The 22876-nt window shown below is 42.4% G+C and overlaps 1 protein-coding gene across 2 annotated transcripts in view; it reads right to left on the bottom strand.

Moving 5' to 3' along the window:
- The window catches only part of LOC138453056 (cGMP-dependent protein kinase 2-like), a 524549-nt gene that overhangs the window by 18332 nt on the left and 483341 nt on the right, over window positions 1-22876 (bottom strand). The window contains exon 18 of one of the 2 annotated variants that reach the window (XM_069605520.1): window positions 1676-1792. The exons of the other annotated variant lie outside the window; for it this stretch is intronic. Within the exon in view, the coding sequence (XP_069461621.1) occupies window positions 1676-1792 (117 nt within the window). The remainder of the gene's footprint in view (window positions 1-1675; window positions 1793-22876) is intronic. 2 annotated transcript variants of the gene reach the window in all.

Genomic DNA, 22876 nt, shown 5'->3' with positions numbered 1-22876 from the left:
TGCGAGCCTGCACACAGAATAAAATATGCACAACACGTGTATTTATGGACTCTACAGCGCAAAGTAACCATATTGGCAAGTCGTGGGTGGTACTCCCCGACACGCCCCCATGCAAAGCCAAAACAGCCACATTCACCTACACTTGCGGACTCCCATTGTGCGTGTTCCTCTCCCTATTATGGCCCCTATGCAGGCCACGCCCACCCCCTACGTGGAGTCATGTGCAAGGCACTTGGCCGCACACAGAGCCATGCCGAGCCTGCGCGACCTCCACGCAAGTACCGGCAAAGCCCCGTGCAGTCGCTTCCATGAATCGACGTACAGGATTCGGCACGCTGTTTGGCGCGCAAGTTCCCTATTTTTTGCACAAATAATTCCATTAATCGGGCCCATACTCTGTTCCCCCATCAATGAGGCTGCATCCATTTTAAAAATGTGTTTTTAATTTCTTTATGATTTAGTTGGCCGTGGTAAAGCCCTCTCTGGTACCCTACCAAGAACAATTCAGCACCCTACTTTTACACATACCTATTTTATGGTGGTGGGGGGATACATTATCCCTGCATATCTTTCACCTACTTGAAACCAAACTGTGACTGGCCAGTTTTATTTTGTAGGCATTTTATGTGTTTCTATTAAGTTTGAAAGTTTTGTCATTTTTTTACTTTTCGCGATTTTATCTCAGTGATTTAAAAGGTCGGTAGTTTGACCTCTTCATTTTCAGCGTTCGTGATTTTTGCAGAGGATCTTTACTCTACCTGCACATCTGCCCAGTCCTTCTGAGCACTCCCATGCAGATCTCTAGTAAATTAATGTCTTTTTCCTCACATGCCATTATGCAAAGATGTTTTCAAATACCCCTTTAGATCACGAGTAAGATTAAGCAACCAGGCATTAAACATAGTGCATCTGCCTTTTTCCCAAATCTGGCTGATTTTTTTATAACAGAAATTAATATATAAACGTACTTTTCTGTGCATTTGAATGCATATACATGTGGATGAACAGTTAATTGCTCCCATTTCTTTGCTCTCTTGCAAGAGAGCTACACAACTGTCTAAATTTGGCAGCGCTCAACTCCCTTTGTGTTGGGTACATTATTTGAAAGGGACACAATGGGCCTCATTACGAGTATGGAGGTAACCATGCCGCTTTTTTAAGCGGCATGGCTACCCCCATACCGGGTACCGGGTCTGGGTTCCTGGAATGGGGAAATACAGGACCATTCCGACCTTGGAGGACCCGGTAATTCCTTTTCCTGGGACCCGGTACATCCCCATTCCCATTTGAGCCCCCATAGGGCTCAATGGGAATAGGGAGCATGCTAACAACGGGCCCGTTAATAACAGGCCCGTTGTTAGCATCCTGGCCTGCTAGCGGGTCCGGCTAAGGACACTTAGTTTTACCAGACGTCATTAGCGGGTCCCGCGAGCAGACCTCGTAATGAGGCGGTAGAGGGTTAACGGCTCCGGCAGCTCCACCAGCGCTGTTAACCCTCCACCGCCTGGGTCGTAATGAGGCCCATTGTGGGCACAAGTTAGCACCTAATACCATTTCTCTAAGCACTAACATGTTGCAATGGAAACTAACTGTGGCAACGTACTTTAAATCCCACATTTGCGTGTAGAGGGATTTCCTATGGAGAGGGGTGTGGGGGGATGGGAAGGGGGCTTACCTGCAGAGTTTGGTGATGATGGAGCAGGACGCTTCACTCAGGAAGCTAGGGAAGGTAATAACACCGTCCAGGATTTTGCCGTAGATTGTGCGTGGGTCTGAACTGCAGAAGGGTGGCCTGTGACAGAAAAAGGAATGTGTCATTGTTCTTCGTAGTCACACCCCATGTTCAGCCTACATCTATATCGCAGGGCAAATTGAAGCTTCAAATAGCAACTTCAACTGATATTTTAATCTGACGAACTAAGATTTAAAAGGTTACCTAAAAGGTAGCTTAGTGCGTGTATGCAGTTAGAGCAGAAACTATTACTTATGCCGGGGGAGCGGGGTGGGCGGGGGGGCAGCATCATGAAACTGTTTTAAAGTGGCATTGATGACATATTAGAGTCCCCAGTGTCATGAATGTGATTTAAAATGGCAATGCCAACATGTACTGTGGGCACTGGCATCAATCATGAAAGAATTTTACACTGGCATTGATGACATATAGTCTGGCCAAAAGCATCATGAAAGTGTTTTACAGTGGCAATGAGGGCATACATCTGTGGCACCAGCGCCATGAACATGATTGATATGTGCAATAATGACCCACAATGGTGGCAACTAGCATCATGAACGTTATTTACAGTGGCAAAGATGACAGATATTGTTGGCTGGGGCATCAGCATTGTAGACCATTTTGTCTTTTACCCCATTTTTCACAAACAATTGTGCTATAAAATGAACCTTTTCAACCCCAAGCCAAGGTCTTTCCAGTGCTTGGGATAGTACCTTTTCTTGCCCAAAAACCTAACTTTACGAACCATATATTAGGTCACATTTCCAAGCTGTCCACATATGTGTGCTCTGTCAATAATAACATATGGACAATAACATCAGCTTCATGCTGGATTCCTCTCGCTTCGAAGGTCTATAATACTAGGAGTCCATGTCACACAACTCAATGAATCTCAGTTTATGGACCTCGGAAGGGCGGATGTCCTAGTAGCGCCAGCCAGGATTTCACACACATCACCGAAGAGGCTGTTTGGCTCACTGTGGTATATTGTTGACTTTAATGTGCTATCCTAGCACAGGGGCAAACTGCTGGTCTTGGAAGCAAAACCATGCAGAGCAACAGAGGATCGTATCCCAGATTCGCGATTAGAAACCAAACTCAGATATTAAGCGTGTTATAAAAAAATAATAAAATAAATGAAAATAAATAAATAGCAATGTGATAATTCTATAAATACAGTTTGTTCTGAGAGATTTCTACACTGTCCTCCTAGCCTATCAGCCTGACCCCATCCTCCAGCACAAGCAATTGGGCCTGCTGCTGTTCCCTGGGCATGACCCTCCGGACGATGCCTCTAGTCTATTTGATCTCTACCCCATACGTGGCTGCTTTTTATCCAAATCTGCATCCTTTCCAAGTTTTCAGAGTTCCAGTGGGCATAGACTTTAATAAATTATATGGTAGCTCTCTGCTATGCAAAAAATGTTTTACTGAGTGCTTATTGAACCCTACCGAACTGTATTAGATTGGCAAATGTTGCAAAGAATCTTTTTTGCTCTGCAAAATAATAGTTTGCGTGCAGATTAATGACATGCCCATAGTATCATGGTGAGGCTTTAAATACTTTTTGCCTCCAAAGTATTGTGGGTATGCAAATATCCCACTCAGTGTTTTACTGTTCCAATCCCTCACTTTTTACGAAGCCCTGTCAACTAGTATTTTGAATGTCAACAGGAGCCATGGAGAGGTACAGTTGGAACGGCACAGGAGAACACTCCTTAAGGTGATGAACAAATCAGCAACTGTCAACAACCAAGTCCGACGTTTGAGCAGTACAGTACAGTCAATGCAATGTGTTTGTTTGTTACAGGATAGGAAACTCTAGTAGCAGTCTAGGAAAGTGCACCTTCTGTTTCTTTCTATGCTCAGCTGCTGAGAGCTTTTCAGTATAATAATGTGTTCTGTGTTTAGTGCCTCTAACATCCCCTTGAATCTTGTTTAACTGATAACCGTGAATTGCAGAAGAGAGTTCCCTAGTTACAGGTGAAGGCACTCGATCTGTTGTACATTTGAGCACTGATGCCATTAACCTAAAAGGAAAATCTATGTGTTTTTCTTCAATACTGCATAAGAAACTAAATTGTAGGATTTACCTCCAGCTGTATAAAGGAGGTAAATCATCCACTTCACTTTCAAGCTCAACATTTGGCTGTGCTGGAAAGTGGCAGTAGGGTGGTTGTAATTCTCATACCACCATTTTCTCCCACACTGCTGAACTCGCAATGTGGCACATTGGATGTTTTGCAATGGGGGACGGCAGCCTGTAGAAAAAGCTCTGGAGCTCTTTGGGTTCATCCTCCTCTTTTGCTGTCTGCTGTTCCCTGTCAAATTATGTGTGACCCTTGTAGGGGTGGTACTTTGTGTGGACACTGTAAGCAGAATACCGTAAACTCATGAACAGCAGGAGCTGCTCCATTCCCATACATCCCCTCCCCTGCGTGTTATGTGGAAAATTAGACCCTAGAATCGAGTCAGGCCTTATCGCTCAGAACACAGCCTATCTACGGCACTGTGATGGTGACACCTGTGCATACGAGGTGAAGCATTTTCACGTGAGACACAACCAAAGCATACGACACAAACTGTGAGCCATGGACAATCTTCATATTAGTAATAATAAAATGAGGATTTTTATCTAGCACTTCATGACAGATTCTTCCACTACTAAGCACAGTAGTAATATTTGAAATCTCTACCCAATTTAATGGTAGCACATATCATTTTGTAGGTGGGCATACATTGTACCATGCCAAATTAGTGCCCGTCCAGCTGTTCTTTCAAAGCTCGAGTGGTGTGAGCGACTGAGCACACAAGGAGACTCACTTTAACTCATGTCTTATATCACAGTTTCTACCCATGCACTCGTCTTGATTTCCCAAGATGGAAACAGGTTTGTAAACCTGATTGAGACCATAAACCTGGGCTATCTCTTTGTTCACTTTTGGGAGACAGGTTGTCGTTTCCAGGACACGGCAGGGGGTCGACCCTGTTTCGGCACCGCAGCTAATGTCTGAAGCCAGCGGTTCTGGAGGGTTTGAGGACGACCCTGCTCCCACTTTAGGTTTTTGTTTTCATGGGTAATGAACATACTGCTTTGATGGCCTGAAAGAAAAGGCAGCTCACACTGCATCAAGGGTAGGGGCAGAAATAACTCGAGCGAGTGATTTAGATTAAAGCCCGGTCCCCGCTTAAGAGAGTCCTTCAAAAGTCAGACTGGCCCTAGTAGAACTGGTGGGGGATCCACTCCCATTCCAGGCTGAAGGCAGAGGAAGACCACAACCTATGGAAGAATCGTCCTGGGTGTGTGCGTCTAAGAATTAGGTGTACGTTTCAGCTAACGCTGGTGCTACTTCATGCCAATCCCAGTGAACTGTCAAGAGTGCCAGCAGCAGAACAGCGGCAGTAGTTCCATATTGCCACTAAAACCGGCTTGAGCACCATCAAGGTGCTTCCCTTGGGGTGGCATCAATATTTGCACTAGGCACTGCATATTCACCATTTGTTGCAATAGAAATGTAGTTAGGGAAGTAGTCCACTCAAGTGGGAGCTGCGAAGCAGAGCAATGGGGTAAAGTTCTCAACTGTTCCCCTTGCCCACACTCCTCGCTCCTGCCCACAAGATGGTGGTCATCAATATAAAGCAAGTGCAGTGCCCTCCATCTTCTCCGGCTCTCACCCATCCTCATCATCCACCCCTTCTACTGATCTTGGACTCTGACTTGCTCATTGCCAGCCGAATGAGTGTTTGTTTTTCACTACGGGCCTTTTGTTGGTGGAAATGTACAAAAGTACAGAGAAATAAATGCTGAATGCGTGATTACTGCGCATTCGGCAAGATCTAAAAAGTCGAATCCCATTATACCGAACAGGGGTTGCGGGGTTGTCCCCCGCATCCATTGCGAGGAGTGCAGCATTCCTCTCTCTTTTCGTATTTGGTTGTGTCCTACTTCCCTATGTCCTGTTCTCGTGGGATCTCTTGCGAGATTTCCAAAAACAAAAGCATCACAAACAATGCAGTCAAAAAGTAAGTATACATGCGTACACACATTTAATTTCTTTTTTTATTTACAAAACCCTCACTAATTAAATTAAAATGTAGGAAATAATGTACACATAACGTGTTCCGAATTATAAAAGCTTGATTCTACATTTTCGTCAATTCGAAAATGTACACTTCGCGTTTTTCCGCCGCAGGTTTTTTTGCCCCAATTTTATCATGTAGATCCATTGTCAGTTGCGTGTAGCCTACCTGAATTTGTTTTGGGTGATATTGGCCTGATTTGTGTTCATTGTTGCTCGTGAGTGGCCATTAGCAAACCCTTCCTGCACCTGTCCCTCCTGCCTGCCCTCTCAGACTTACCACCGCTGCCGTTATCATGCTCCTGTCTAGTCCTAATCTCCCCTGATCACTCTATCCTTGCCACTCATAAAGGGCTCCAGTCACCCACATGCATGGCACTCACGCGCATTATTCCTCCTCCCTAACAAACCCTACCACTTTCTTCTCCTACTCTCAATCGAAGCATGATGGTGAATGGCGCTCAGGCATTCAGTTATGCGAGAGAAAAGCTTTGGGGTAAAAAAGGGAAGAATGTGATTTGGGTGTAATCCACACAGAGGTGACACGATAACCCAAAGGAGATTGGACTGTGCGCCCCTGTCTGATCAATGCTCAGTTCCCCAAAACTGAGGTAATCGACCTCTGAATTGCTAGTTCTTCACTCCTCCTCTCATCTCTCTTTTTCATCCCTCACACTCATCCACCATCACCTATCCCCCTCTCAACCTTGGGATTCTCTCCAAAAGCAACCTGGAACTGCAGCAATTCAATACTGCTACCTCCACGGCTGTCAGACATCTCAATATCTGGAAAATTTGCCCTTTTTTCCCTTCCACTCTTCTAAGTAATTCCCTTAGACTCTTCTAAGTAATTCCCTTCCACTTCGCCAAGTAATTCCCTTCCGCTCTGCTAAGTAATTCCCTTTCACTTTGCTAAGCAATTCCCTTCCACTCTGCCAAGTAATTCCCTTCCACTCTATGTAATTCCCTTCCACTCTGCCAAATAATTACCTTCCACTCTGCTAAGTAATTCCCTCCACTCTATGTAATTCCCTTCCACTCTGCCAAATAATTACCTTCCACTCTGCTAAGTAATTCCCTTCCACTCTGCTAAGTAATTCCCTTCCACTTCGCCAAGTAATTCCCTTCCGCTCTGCTAAGTAATTCCCTTCCACTTTGCTAAGTAATTCCCTTCCACTCTCCCAAGTAATTTCCTTCCACTCTATGTAATTCCCTTCCACTTTGCCAAATAATTACCTTCCTCTCTGCTAAGTAATTCCCCTCCACTCTATGGGCCTCATTACGACCCAGGCGGTAAGTTACCGCCTGGGCCGTGACTTTACCACCATGGCGTAAACTACGTTTACGCCATGGTGGTTGGCGGATTTACCGCCCCATTCCGACCTTGGCGGGGCGGTAAATCCCCATTTTCCCATTTACCCTTCCCCATTCCCATTTTGCCCCATAGGGCATAATGGGAGTGGGGAAGGCGTTAATTACGCCACCGTAAATTACGGTGGCGTAATTAACTCCATGGTCCCTTAGCGCCATGGATTTTAACACCTGCTAAAAGCAGGTGTTAAAACCTCCATGGCGCTAAGGGACCTCGTACTCAGGCGGTAAGGGTCGGCGCTGTTTACGCCGCCGTAAAACCCTTACTGCCTGAGTTGTAATGAGGCCCTATGTAATTCCCTTCCACTCTGCCAAATAATTACCTTCCACTCTGCTAAGTAATTCCCTTCCACTCTGCTTAGTAATTCCCTTCCACTCTGCCAAGTAACTCCCTTCCACTCTGCTTAGTAATTCCCTTCCACTCTGCTAAGTAATTCCCTTCCACTCTGGCAAGTAATTCCCTTCCACTTTGGAAAGTAATTTTCTTCCACTCTGCTAAGTAACTCCCTTCCACTCTGGCAAGTAATTCCCTTCCACTCTGGCAAGTAATTTCCTTCCACTATGCTAAGTAATTCCCTTCCACTCTGTCAAATAATTCCCTTCCACTCTGCCAATTAATTCCCTTCCACTCTATGTAATTCCCTTCCACTCTCCCAAATAATTCCCTTCCACTCTGCTAAGTATTTCCCTTCCACTCTGCCAAGTAATTCCTCTCCACTCTAAGTAATTCCCTTCCACTCTGCCAAGTAATTCCCTTCCACTCTGCCAAGTAATTCCCTTCCAACCTGCTCCAGTCATCCACATGCATGGCACTCACGCGCCTTATTCCTCCTCGCTAACAAACCCTACCACTTTCTTCTCCTACTCTCAATCGAAGCATGATGGTGAATGGCGCTCAGGCATTCAGTTATGCGAGAGAAAAGCTCTGGGGTAAAAAAAGGGAAGAAGATGATTTGGGTGGAATCCACACAGAGGTGACACGATAACCCAAAGGAGATTGGACTGTGTGCCCCTGTCTGATCAATGCTCAGTTCCCCAAAACTGAGGTAATCGACCTCTGAATTGCTAGTTCTTCACTCTTCCTCTCTTCTCTCTTTTTCATCCCTCACACTCATCCACCATCGCCATCCCCCCTCAACCTTGGGGTTCTCTCCAAAAGCAACCTGGAACTGCAGCAATTCAATACTGCTACCTCCACGGCTGTCAGACATCTCAATATCTGGAAAATGTGCCCTTTTTTCCCTTCCACTCTGCTAAGTAATTCCCTTCCACTCTTCTAAGTAATTCCCTTCCACTTCGCCAAGTAACTCCCTTCCACTTTGCTAAGTAATTCCCTTCCACTCTGCCAAGTAATTCCCTTCCACTCTATGTAATTCCCTTCCACTCTGACAAATAATTACCTTCCACTCTGCTAAGTAATTCCCTTCCACTCTATGTAATTCCCTTCCACTCTGCCAAATAATTACCTTCCACTCTGCTAAGTAATTCCCTTCCACTCTGCTAAGTAATTCCCTTCCACTCTGCTAAGTAATTCCCTTCCACTTCGCCAAGTAATTCCCTTCCACTCTGCTAAGTAATTCCCTTCCACTTTGCTAAGTAATTCCCTTCCACTCTGCCAAGTAATTCCCTTCCACTCTATGTAATTCTCTTCCACTCTGCCAAATAATTACCTTCCACTCTGCTAAGTAATTCCATTCCACTCTATGTAATTCCCTTCCACTCTGCCACATAATTACCTTCCACTCTGCTAATTAATTCCCTTTCACTCTGCTACGTAATTCCCTTCCACTCTGCCAAGTAATTCCATTCCACTCTGCTAAGTAATTCCCTTCCACTCTGCTAAGTAATTCCCTTCCACTCTGCTAAGTAACTCCCTTCCACTTCGCCAAGTAATTCCCTTCCGCTCTGCTAAGTAATTCCCTTCCACTTTGCTAAGTAATTCCCTTCCACTCTGCCAAGTAATTCCCTTCCACTCTATGTAATTCCCTTCCACTTTGCCAAATAATTACCTTCCGCTCTGCTAAGTAATTCCCCTCCACTCTATGTAATTCCCTTCCACTCTGCCAAATAATTACCTTCCACTCTGCTAAGTAATTCCCTTCCACTCTGCTCAGTAATTCCCTTCCACTCTGCCAAGTAACTCCCTTCCACTCTGCTAAGTAATTCCCTTCCACTCTGCTAAGTAATTCCCTTCCACTCTGCCAAGTAATTCCCCTCCACTCTAAGTAATTCCCTTCCACTCTGGCAAGTAATTCCCTTCCACTTTGGAAAGTAATTTTCTTCCACTCTGCTAAGTAACTCCCTTCCACTCTGGCAAGTAATTCCCTTCCACGCTGGCAAGTAATTTCCTTCCACTATGCTAAGTAATTCCCTTCCACTCTGTCAAATAATTCCCTTCCACTCTGCCAATTAATTCCCTTCCACTCTATGTAATTCCCTTCCACTCTCCCAAATAATTCCCTTCCACTCTGCTAAGTATTTCCCTTCCACTCTGCCAAGTAATTCCTCTCCACTCTAAGTAATTCCCTTCCACTCTGCCAAGTAATTCCCTTCCACTCTGCCAAGTAATTCCCTTCCAACCTGCTCCAGTCATCCACATGCATGGCACTCACGCGCATTATTCCTCCTCCCTAACAAACCCTACCACTTTCTTCTCCTACTCTCAATCGAAGCATGATGGTGAATGGCGCTCAGGCATTCAGTTATGCGAGAGAAAAGCTCTGGGGTAAAAAAAGGGAAGAAGATGATTTGGGTGTAATCCACACAGAGGTGACACGATAACCCAAAGGAGATTGGACTGTGTGCCCCTGTCTGATCAATGCTCAGTTCCCCAAAACTGAGGTAATCGACCTCTGAATTGCTAGTTCTTCACTCCTCCTCTCTTCTCTCTTTTTCATCCCTCACACTCATCCACCATCGCCATCCCCCCTCAACCTTGGGGATCTCTCCAAAAGCAACCTGGAACTGCAGCAATTCAATACTGCTACCTCCACGGCTGTCAGACATCTCAATATCTGGAAAATGTGCCCTTTTTTCCCTTCCACTCTGCTAAGTAATTCCCTTCCACTCTTCTAAGTAATTCCCTTCCACTTCGCCAAGTAATTCCCTTCCACTTTGCTAAGTAATTCCCTTCCACTCTGCCAAGTAATTCCCTTCCACTCTATGTAATTCCCTTCCACTCTGCCAAATAATTACCTTCCACTCTGCTAAGTAATTCCCTTCCACTCTATGTAATTCCCTTCCACTCTGCCAAATAATTACCTTCCACTCTGCTAAGTAATTCCCTTCCACTCTGCTAAGTAATTCCCTTCCACTCTGCTAAGTAATTCCCTTCCACTTCGCCAAGTAATTCCCTTCCACTCTGCTAAGTAATTCCCTTCCACTTTGCTAAGTAATTCCCTTCCACTCTGCTAAGTAATTCCCTTCCACTCTATGTAATTCCCTTCCACTCTGCCACATAATTACCTTCCACTCTGCTAAGTAATTCCCTTCCACTCTGCTACGTAATTCCCTTCCACTCTGCCAAGTAATTCCCTTACACTCTGCTAAGTAATTCCCTTCCACTCTGCTAAGTAATTCCCTTCCACTCTGCCAAGTAATTCCCCTCCACTCTAAGTAATTCCCTTCCACTCTGGCAAGTAATTCCCTTCCACTTTGGAAAGTAATTATCTTCCACTCTGCTAAGTAACTCCCTTCCACTCTGGCAAGTAATTCCCTTCCACTCTGGCAAGTAATTTCCTTCCACTATGCCAATTAATTCCCTTCCACTCTATGTAATTCCCTTCCACTCTCCCAAATAATTACCTTCCACTCTGCTAAGTAATTCCTTCCACTCTGCTAAGTAATTCCCTTCCACTCTGCCAAGTAATTCCCTTCCAACCTGCTAGGTAATTCCCTTCCACTCTGCCAAATAATTACCTTCCACTCTGCTAAGTTATTCCCTTCCACTCTGCTAAGTAATTCCCTTCCACTTCGCCAAGTAATTCCCTTCCGCTCTGCTAAGTAATTCCCTTCCACTTTGCTAAGTAATTCCCTTCCACTCTGCCATGTAATTCCCCTCCACTCTATGTAATTCCCTTCCACTCTGCCAAATAATTACCTTCCACTCTGCTAAGTAATTCCCTTCCACTCTGCTAAGTAATTCCCTTCCACTCTGCCAAGTAATTCCCCTCCACTCTAAGTAATTCCCTTCCACTCTGGCAAGTAATTCACTTCCACTTTGGAAAGTAATTTTCTTCCACTCTGCTAAGTAACTCCCTTCCACTCTGGCAAGTAATTCCCTTCCACTCTGGCAAGTAATTACCTTCCACTCTGCTAAGTAATTCCCTTCCAATCTGCTAAGTAATTCCCTTCCACTCTGCCAAGTAATTCCCTTCCAACCTGCTAGGTAATTCCCTTCCACTCTGCCAAATAAGTCCCCTCCACTCTGCTAAGTATTTGCCTTCCACTCGGCCACTCTGCCACTCTGCCAAGTCATTCCCTTCCACCCATTTCCTCTCAAGGCTGAGACACTCCTTCCGACTCCTAATGGGACTCCCTACTTACTCTTTCAGAAAAACTCAGCCTTGCTTCGCAGACCCCCCTAAACCTCTCCCGATCATTGCCACATCTGCACACTACCTCCGGGCGACAGGACGATGAGTCATTTGCAATGGCTTCCTCCCCAAATTCCTTCTCCTTGTCAACAAAACTATTGATGGACTCCTCTATCCCCAAATACCCTCCACACGTGCATAACTGAATTTGGCAATATTCACACCCCTACCCCCCCCGGCTCTGCAGTCACCCTCCATGTGAAGGCTCTCGCCTTATTCTTTTATCCTGCTTGGTCCCCAAGACATCAAGTTTGCTCCCACTTTGCATATCTTCTATACTGTCTTAGAAAGCCACCTCCTCTCTCTTGAAGAAGCTCCCAAGCTGGAATCTGTTATTTCCCTTCTCTTCTCTGCTGAACCTCTTCCTTCCCCATCTCCTGTTCATGGATGTTTATATTACATATCAGCACCTGGGGAGTGTAAGGATATTTGGCGTGTTACAGCACAGAGTACAGCACTACTGCACAGGTAGCAATTTGTTTTTTGATGCAGCACCACCACATGGGTGTGGTGCATTGCTATATGTGTTATGCAAATCTATTTTTACAGTTAAAAGCACACGTGCACACTCAAAAATGCACACTATTTTTCACCTGAAATGCCTATGGTGCAAGAGACACATTTGAAAATTAATAACTAACATTATTAATAAATAACCTGACTAATAAAACAGCATTTCACATAACCCACTAATAAAAATGTGTCTCCACTGCAGAATTAGGCCTACTCTGAAAGTGAACTTTTAAACGCACATTCATTTTTTTTCTTTTTCTCTGCTGCTCTGTCCACATAACTACAGGAAGCAAAGGGCTCAAAGGAACAGGAAATCAGTTGGTTACAAATAATTACTGTAGAAATGAGCCATTGTGTAGTGAGGGAGGAGATGGCATGATTGATTTCTGATTGGAGCAGCGTCATAGCAAGTATCATGCTAGAGGCAGTGATGAGAGTTTTGCTGGGGGAGCTTGAGGAGAGGGGGAGGACAGTCGGGATTTGGCAGAGCTGGGAGAAGGACCTGTTTCCTGGCTGAAGCATACCTGCTGCAAAAGCTGAGAATTCCAGGCAATAACCCCGGTTTGAGAACGAAAGACGCTTGTTTTCACTGGGGTTAATCTTCAAGGGAGCCAAATTCAGAAAGAGAACAGCTGAAGAAAACTCATGCTGAACAGATAAGGTAATTACAGAAGTGTGGGGGCTGAGTGTGTACGAGAATATTCAGTCAGTGTAGGAAATGAGATTCCTGTGCTTTAATCACATGTTTAATGTTGCAAATTGAGTTCTTGTCTCTGCCACTCTCTTTTCAGTGTATCACAGACAATGCTGTTACTGTGCTATTTTATTTATTTCTGTAAAGAGTGAGATCGTGTTTAAATGCAACTTTTATAATACACAAAAATATTTGAAAGCAGACGGGTGGTGTGTTTTATATTTACCAATACAGTGCCGATGATGTGGGGAGATGTTTAGACAGTGCAATTGTCATTTTCAAGGTAGCTAAACGTCAAATTTGCTGCAGCCGTGTGCACAATGTAATTCAGTATGAGCAATTATAACTAACTGTGTGTGTTGTAGTTTGTCGGAGGTCTATGAGTCGGCAAAAAGGGAGGCCCGGGACATAGTTCACTACCGTATATAAGATAGTGAAAATACCACATGATAGCTCGCTGCTGTAGATAAGACAGAGAGAAATTGCCCATGGTGGCACACTAAAAATGAAAATGTGGTGTTCCTGAAATGCAAGCCTGAGGTCTCTCTAGTGATTACACAAAAAATCTAAGCAAAAATAAGGGGTTCTGGATATTGGGGCCACAAATAAAACAAGGGAATTATGCTCACCAAAATACCACCAACCACGCATACCAACCATGCATACCATATACGCATGTCTGTGTGCTGAAATAATGCATGTCCACTGTATTATTGTTGTACATGGCCCAATCTGAATACAAGGAGTGATTGTTGCTAAGTTATTTTTCGGCGGTAAGAAAATACCGTCAGGCCCCAAATCTTCACAAAATACCCAACATATTTATGGTGCGTTGCAGGCCGGGAAAGTGATCATAGAGTACCTACTGGGCGTGGCAAGCGTGTCTCACACTGCCATTTGCACATTAAAGAGAACCCATTTTATAATAGCAGTGTGCCACTAAAAACGAATTTCAGAATGTCACAAAGGGAAACCACATTCTCAGACCTAGTGCAATATTTAGAGGCAAAGTTGTTTGCACATGGGACTTGGTCGTCGAATAGCACGTTAGAATGGCATGAACGCATTCAGGGTGAGGTGCAGAAAGAAAAACTAGACAATATTTTTGCAGAAGGCAGCATAATTCAGGTCTGCCTTACAAGATTATTGAATGCAGCGGATAAAAGTGCAGAGAAAGACTGTTTAATACGGCTATGCGGCAAAATATGGTTTATTTTGAATAAGTCCCTGCGAATGCAGGAGAATGATACTCAGCTAATTAACAGGTTAAAGACTGAATTAGATGGGGCAAGTAAAAATCAGCAAATTTTAAGAGCAGAATTGGATGTATGCCAAAAAGACATGCAATTAAAATGCAGAGACTTTGATGCTCAGTTATCCAAAAGCAAGAAACAATTTGAGGATAGTGAGCAAGAATTGGTACACTTAAAAGCCTTAGTGGACCACATTAGACAGGATAAAGATGAGGTTGTTTCAGAAATGCAGATTTTACAAAAAGAACATTGTGAAAAAGAATGTGATCTCCAGAGTGCAGAACAAGAAATGATTAAAATGATTCAAGAAAGAGACAAGAGAAATAAAGAGTTCAATGAATGCCAAATGCAAATGTGCGACATGCAGGAGGTGATTAATAAGATGAGTGATGAAAACAACTATTTGCAAAATGAAGCAAACAGACTCCTTAAAAAGTGTAAGGACTTAGAACAGCAAATGTGCATTCCCAGGTCCCAGGAGAGGCGGCAGGGTACCACATTCAATGGCGTGGAGGTGAATTCTAGCTCTGCCCAAAGAGCTAGTGCTCCAGTGACTGGGCCGGTGACTGAACTTGGTTGCAGCGCCCTTGGGGGATTTGATACTCCCATTGGGGGCAGCCACCAATCTCATACACCTGAAAACAGGATTGAATCACAAAATAGTGCAATTCCATGCATTGCAACAAGTAGCCCCATAAAAATAATGAAATCCATTAAGGCCCTGATCAAACCATTTAAAAAAGGGAGGTGAATGCTGCATTGAGGATCACTTAGAAGCGGTGCATGACATTTTTAAAGCACTCCAGATACCTAAGGAACAGTACAGACAATATTTTCATTTAACTTTAGATGCCCCGACGGCCAGCATCATAAGGGGATTAAATGAACAGCAGAATATGACCTGGTTGGAGTTTCAAAAAGAAATTAGGAGTCATTTTTCTCCTTTTCAGTCATTGCAGGAGGCAAAGAAAGTCGCTTACACAATTACTGCTGGACCTAATACATCCCCTCGCCAATTTTTACAAGACTTAAAAAGAGCATTTTCTCGCTTTGATGTATCTTTTGACTCAAATTCCAATGAGTTTAAACCTGCATACTTCTATGGGCTACAGAAAGACATCATATCCCAATTGGTCCGTGAATTTGACTGTGACAAGTCCCTTGAATGGATTGTACATCAAAGCACAAAACTATATGAGGTACTCTATTGTCAGGGTAGAGAAAGTGATAAAATGAAAGATACTAGACCTAAATCTAAAGAACCCTCAGCCACAGTAATGGAAATCAGGTCAGCCAAAATGTCCCTTGAGTCTGCTCAAAGCCAAGGTAAAAATAATGTGACACCTGAACAAAGGGGTAATCAACAAAGATCGCCATTTCCTGTACCAATGTTCCAATCACATGATCCTAGTAATAGAGAGAGCTACATCAGCCCTAGGTATTTAGGGGACAGACCCCGGGTAGGATATCGGCCTGATATGGCAGGTATGAACAATAACCAGAGACAAAATCAAGATCAAAGAAATGATGGTCCCTACCAGGCATTGGGGACACAGAGCAGATTTGATCCCAACACCATGATATATGGTAATCAGGATAGGCCCCGATATGTGGATCAATTTACTGATAATGGAAATCAACCTAGGGACCAGTACCCACAATCTGAGAGACAGGACATGAGGCAAAACGTGAACTACAATCCACGTCAATACAATGATTCCCCACCAGGGGACTATAATCAAAGGATGGGTGCAACCCACTCCCCTCCACAAATGAATCAAGAGTTCAGAAACCATCCCAACCGACATCAATCACCTGAGAGATATCAGAATAGATCCAATCAGGGGGAAAACAACCAATATCGACCTAGACCACAGAAAGAGGATCCTAGAGAGATGGAAAGGTTCCAGTGCCTTGAGGCCCAAGTGAAAATGTTAGCTGAGCAAATAGGAAAGCTCTGTACAGCGCAAAAACAACCTTCCAAAGAGGGGGCTGATGGCCATAGCAATGACCGGGGGGCTTCCGAAAAGTGACTAAGTACTCATGATAACTGCAGTGCCAAAATGACAGATTGCTCTGATATAATTTTGCATAACGACTCTGAGATGCCTAATGGATTAAATGTGAAAGTGCCAGTAAATGAACTTGTGACAGAAAGTGCAAATACTTCTAATAAAGAGGTACGGTTTAACCTAGAGCTAAATAAAACAGTAAAGATTTGTACAAATGAAAAAGAAACATTAGGAATTCCAAAAGAACAAAGGGACAGATTTAAGAAAAATGACTCATGCATGGGGAATACCAGTGAACAGGGAGTAAGTGGGGATACTATAGCTCCTTCCCTGGGCAAGCAAAACAATGACCAAACACAGACAGAAAAAGGAAATACTCAAAAGGAGGGTACAAGTCAATCACCTGAAGAATTCTTTGAGCCACATATTTTTGAAGAGGCTGAAAGGGCTGGTATCACACTAAATGATCACAAATGCACAGAATTAAAAAATGACAAATTGCTGAATGATGTTGTTACACATGTTCAGTTGGAAGGTTGTAATGTGGTCTCTGATGTTACCCAGATGGATGGGCGAACAGTGGCCACACTCCAAAAAACCTCTGACCATGGAGAAATGAATAAAGTCTCTCGCGCAGAAATGGGTAAAAAGTAGGGAAAAATGTCTTTCCATTTACCAATGTGTTTAGCCAAAAGTGAAAAAGACCTGAGAAAGGTGAGCCCTGAAATCAGTAAGAATTCACATTTCTTATGTGTATTAGAGGAAGTTGAGGACAGATATTATGCAACCATCACTGTAGAAGAAAAATGCCACACCTTTGCTATGATTGACACTGGCGCACAGGCCACAATTATGTCCAAGGAGCTGGTAAAGAGTATCAATGAAGGGAGACCCCCACAGAGTCAGATCACAGTGAAGGAAAATCAAGGCCCAGTGCATAACTTTAATGGGGAGGAGGTGCCCATCATAGGTGTAACTGAGGTTGACATAAAAATAGGAAAGCACAGAATGAAACAAGAGGTATTGATCACATCTATTTGTGAAATTCCATTTCTGATGGGGACAGATTGCCTGAAAAGATTGTCTCCTCTAATAGATGGGGTGAATGGAGTGCTGTGGTCCTTAACCAAAAAACCATTGAGGCCTAAGAAACTAAAATCACAAAACAGCAATATAAATGAATGTCACACCGTTGCCAAAACAAATGATGCTGTGGAGGTATATCTCCAGAATAGCTGCATACCTAGTGTCACTGTTATATTAATGTGTCAAGACAAAATGCAGAGCGACAATGAAAAACTACCTGTACAAATATACTTGAACCCAAGGAAAAATTGACAGACTGCCATAGATAAGCACACAATACATTTTTATTTAAAAGAGAAAACATGCAAACAGAATATTGCTCCTAAAACAGATTCAGAAAAACACATTACCACTCTGGCAGAAATACACATGGAAGATGAGCAACCATGGGTTCATGTTGGTATAAATGACTATTTTAAAACAATAAAAGCCACTTTAGCGCTTGGACATGAAAGGAGTTTCATTAATGAGAAATTGTTGCAAAAAATAATGGAGAGGGAAGAAATCCCGAGATTTAGGATTAAAAACCAATATGTTTCTGGGTTGGACAGTCCAGACTTTGAAAACCGAATTGCAGGCAGATGCATGCTTAAAATTAGCATTGGGCAGAAAACAATTTACCATAATGTATGGATAGTGAGTGGAGCACAAAATGAATTTTACATGGGCAATGACATCATGCACAGAATGTGTATGGTGTTAGATTTCCTTAATCAAAAAATATGGTCACGCCTAGGTGGTCCGGCACCTGAATTTGAAGACAAAAGAAGGGCTTATCATTGTGCACAACTGGTTCCTTATGCAATCGAATTACAAATGAGGAAAGATACTATTATTCCTGCATTTACAAAACAGTTTGCAATAACACTGAAATGCAAAAATGGACAGCAGATGAAAGGCTCTGATGCATTTGTATGCCTGAATGAATCCATAAAACAGCAAGGCCTGGATTATGAATACATTCCATTGGTAGATATTGGTGAAGGATCTGTAAAAATTATGGTAAATAATAAAGGTTGTCAGGATATTCATTTAGAGGAAAACTCCCCATTAGGAATGGCCATACAAAAATCACATTATACGGCAGATTTAAATAACATGGTGATTGGAAATATTCCTGAAAAGTATGTAGATGCCAAGGGTGAGTTGCCAGAAAACCTGGACTCTCAGCCCAAAGGAATATTTAAAATTCATTCTGTGTATCCTTATGATTCAAATGAGACAGTGTGCTGCCATCAAGAGGATTGCATAATATTTAATTTAAATGAAAATGAAACAGAGAATCAGCCCATTGAAGTGGAAGCTGATATGCCAAAATATTTAAAAGTGGCAGCTTTACAAAAAGACACAGCCACACAGTTAGAGGAAAGCGCCGAGATTCCCTTACCAGAAGATTTTCCAGAATTTTCCAAAATGGTAGAAGAGCAGATCTCCTTAGCGGATGCGTGTGAAAGCAATGAGGATAGGGACAATCTGAGGGAGATATTTATGGAGTTTAAGGATGTATTTGCAAAAGATGCTTATGATTGTGGTTTAACTGATTTACATGTGGCCACACTACCAGAAGGGTGTAGCAGAAATCCAGTGTTTGTACGCCAGTATAGACTACCGCTGGCATGTTTAGAATCATTGGCAGAGATTATTAAAAATTTGGAATCGCGGGGATTCATCAGGCCCATTCATAGCACATCCAATACACCTATTTTAGGTGTGTTAAAGCCAAATGGTCAATGGCGGCTATGTGCAGACTTGAGAGAGTTAAATAAAAGAGTACCAGTATCTAGATGGCCACTGCCATTCATTGATCAGGGCCTAGCTCAGGTACATGGTTCAAATGTATTTACCACATTAGATCTCACCTCTGGATATTGGTGCGTGCCATTGGCAGAGGAGATACAACATTTATTTTCCTTTACATTTGACAGGACTCAATATGCCTGGCTTAGAGCTCCGTTCGGGTACATCAATAGTGGGAGTGAATTTGGCATATTTTTGAGAAAGGCCATGCCGGGTGCAGCGGAAAGAGGAACAATAGTTTATGTGGACGATGTCCTGATAAAAAATGAAAGCCTGAAAAGCCATTTTGATGAAATAAGACATGTACTTGGCCAATTGCAGAAAGCAGGCGCCAAAGTATCTTTGCAAAAAGCACAATGGTGCAAGAAAAAAGTGAACTTTCTAGGGCATGAAGTGACTGAACATGGGCTAAATCCACAAAAGAAGAAAATAGAGGCCATACAAAGATTATGCTTCTAAACTGTATAATCAGGTACACTCTTTCTGGAAACTTGATATGGTTATGGAAAACTACTTAAATATCCATCTAGAAGGTATAGAAATTCTTTTATGCGATTTAGACTTAATGTTATGTACACTCGTAGTATATTAAACTTAAGGAATCCTTTGGAAGAAAAGAGATGGTGTCGCTTTTGTAACATCTCAGAAATGGAAGAGACTTTAGAACATATTTTGGTGAAATGTTCCTATTTGCGTAAACAAAGATCAGATTATTTTATGGAGTTATTTGATAATGGTACTTGTAATGACCCTAAGTTCATATGGTATAGAATGAGAAATGGTTACTCATCGACTCTGATTATTCGATTAATTACGTTTTTAAAAACAGTATGTGATTTGAGTTAGAAATGTTTTTATCTTTTCTAAATGTGTATATGGTTCGGTTTCTGATGCTTTCGTTATGATTTTGATTGTAAATTCTGAACAGTGTTTTGTTCTTTTTTTCTTTTCATTTTAAAAAAGTGTTATTTTGTAAGATCGATTTTGTAAAGGTTTGTTTAAACCAAGAACAAATAAACAAATAAAAAAATAAAAAAAAAGATCCTAAAAATGTGAAAGGAGTAAAAAGTTTATTAGGGATGACAGGCTATAACAGAAAGTTCATTGAAAATTATGCAGAAATCACTCAACCATTGACTAAACTGCTTAAACTGAATACTCCCTGGAAATGGGAAAAAGAGCAGTCTGATGCAGTGGCTAAATTAAAGGAATGTCTTGTAAAGGCACCATGTTTAGCATACCCCATAAAGGACAGGGATTTCTTTATAGAAATAGGTTTTTCTGAACATTGTATGTCAGCAGTGTTATCACAAAAACACGATTTGAATCACAAAACCATTGCATATGCGAGTAAGGCATTTTCCCAAGTTGAAATGAAATTTAATGAATGTGAAAAGGCCCTATTAACCACTGTGTGGGCGCTACAACATTTCCGCCCCATTGTTCAGGGAGAAAAGGTGATTATTGAAACAAATCATCAACCTTTGCAATTTTTAGAGAGTAAAAGAATTAGATCAGGTAATCTAGCGCAATCCAGAATCACTTCATGGACGCTGGAATTACAAGGTTTTCCCGTAGAAGTGAGATATGGACAAAATAAAAAGAACCCAATTGCTCAAGGGTTAGCTGACTTACATGACTGTGCAGCTGAACAAATACCAAATGAAATGGAAGTGGAAACTAGTTTGCAGGAATTTGAACAATCACCACACAAAGCTTTTGATGAAAAAACATGCAAGGATTTGCCAACTGCATATGTGGATGGTTGTGCTTTTCACATTGGGAATTACAGTAATAAACAATTAGTGGCAGGAATAGGAAATGTCTGGTTGAAATGTGAAGGTGTCCCCAGTATAGGGATGAGGATTGGAGATAGGAGCAGTCAGGTGGCGGAATTGGCAGCCATTTATAAAGCAATTGCTACTGCAGTTGATAAAAAGTTCAGTGAAATTGTCCTGGTGACTGATTCTGACTATGCACGGAATAGCTTTGTGGAGTATTTGCCTGGTTGGAAAGCAAGAGGCATGGTTACATACAACAAAAAGCCACTTAAACATGGAAAAATGATACAAGCCATAGACACATTGGTGTCAGAGAATAATTTAACAATATCCTGGAGAAAAATTTGTGGGCATTTAAAAACACCAGGAGAGGATAAGGAGGGAAATGATAAGGCAGACCACCTGGCTAAGATTGGGGCTGTGATGGGAGAATTGCTACCTATTGATTATTTAATGGGTGAAATACAAATTGATGGAGTCACACGTTCTAAAGCACCAAAGGAGGTAGATCAACCGGTGGTGCAGTGGAGTCATAACATGCCAGACCAAGATTTGATTGAGGCACAAAAGAATGATTGAATTTTGGGAATCTATTATAATCATTTGATAGATCCCGAACAAAATTCTTTAACAGAAAATGATTGTATGGGAAAAGAAGAGTTGAGGGTGCTATTAAAGAACAAAACACGAATTAGATTACAGGATGCACTCATGATTAGAGAGTCCATAAAGGGACAAATACAGTGGGTAGTACCACTTTCATTCAGAGGGCTAATGCTACAACATGCACATGATGCCATAACTGCAGGCCATAGAGGTTCACAAAAAACATTGGAAATACTAAAAGATTATGCTTACTGGCCACATATGTCCCAAGATGTGGAATTATATACTAGAGGATGTCTAGTATGCGCCCAATTTAAACCTGCTTCACCAATGCATAGAGCACCATTGATGAAAAGAGGCCTAACTCTCCCATGGTCAGATTTGCAAATAGACTATGTAGGTCCTTTAAAAAGGTCGAGTAGGGGAAGCCGTTATATTTTGAGTGTGGTATGTTTGATGTCGAAGTGGATTGAATGCATTCCTGCACCAGATTGTAGTGCGCAAACAGCAGCCACATTGCTGGTGAACCATGTGTTCTCAAGGTTTGGGTTGCCACAAAGAATTGAGTCAGACAGAGGAAGTCGTTTCACAAGTACTCTAATGAGTAAGGTATGGCAAATACTAGGTGTGAAAAGGAAACTACATATCGCATATCGGGCAGCGTCTTCAGGTACAGTTGAAAGAAGCAATAGGTCTGTTGTGGATATTTTAAAGAAATTTGTGGCAGAAGCAGGTTCCAGATGGGATTTACGTTTACCATTGGTTTTGATGGCAATCAGATCAACCCCTGCCAAAGCAACAGGTGTTAGCCCCCATGAGGTCTTTACAGGTAGGAAAATGGTGTTACCACAACACCTACTATACAGAACACATGAGCAGACACTTGTGAGTGAATCCACACTTCATGAATATATTGATGAACTGAGGGGGCATTTGCAACATGCATTTGCTTTTGTGCAGAGAAATCTGGAAAGAGCTGCTGACAGTGCAAAGTCTTATTATGACAAAAAGACATCAGTAAAGGAATACAGTGTAGGGGATCAGGTGTACAAGTTTCATTTTGGAAAAAGTAAACAGAAAAATTCTAAATTTCTAGCAGCCTGGCAGGGGCCATTTCGAATTATAGATAAGGTCTCTCCTGTAGTTTATAAAATTTTGAAAAATGAAGGTGAAACGGCAATAGAGCAGTTTGTCCATGTAAATCAAATCAAACCATGCCACCCCAGACATGAGATCAGGCAGCTTGAGCATGTAGAAACAGATAAAGTCCCTTGAACACAAAAAGAGAAAATAAATGGGTACAATCAGGAGGCAGTGACAAAGAAGTTAAAAAGTTGATTGTTATAATGGCACATAA

This window comes from Ambystoma mexicanum, chromosome 4p, assembly GCF_040938575.1.
Source record: "Ambystoma mexicanum isolate Mex_15411 chromosome 4p, UKY_AmexF1_1, whole genome shotgun sequence".
NCBI lineage: Eukaryota > Metazoa > Chordata > Amphibia > Caudata > Ambystomatidae > Ambystoma > Ambystoma mexicanum.
This window is presented reverse-complemented; position numbering and strand designations above follow the sequence as displayed.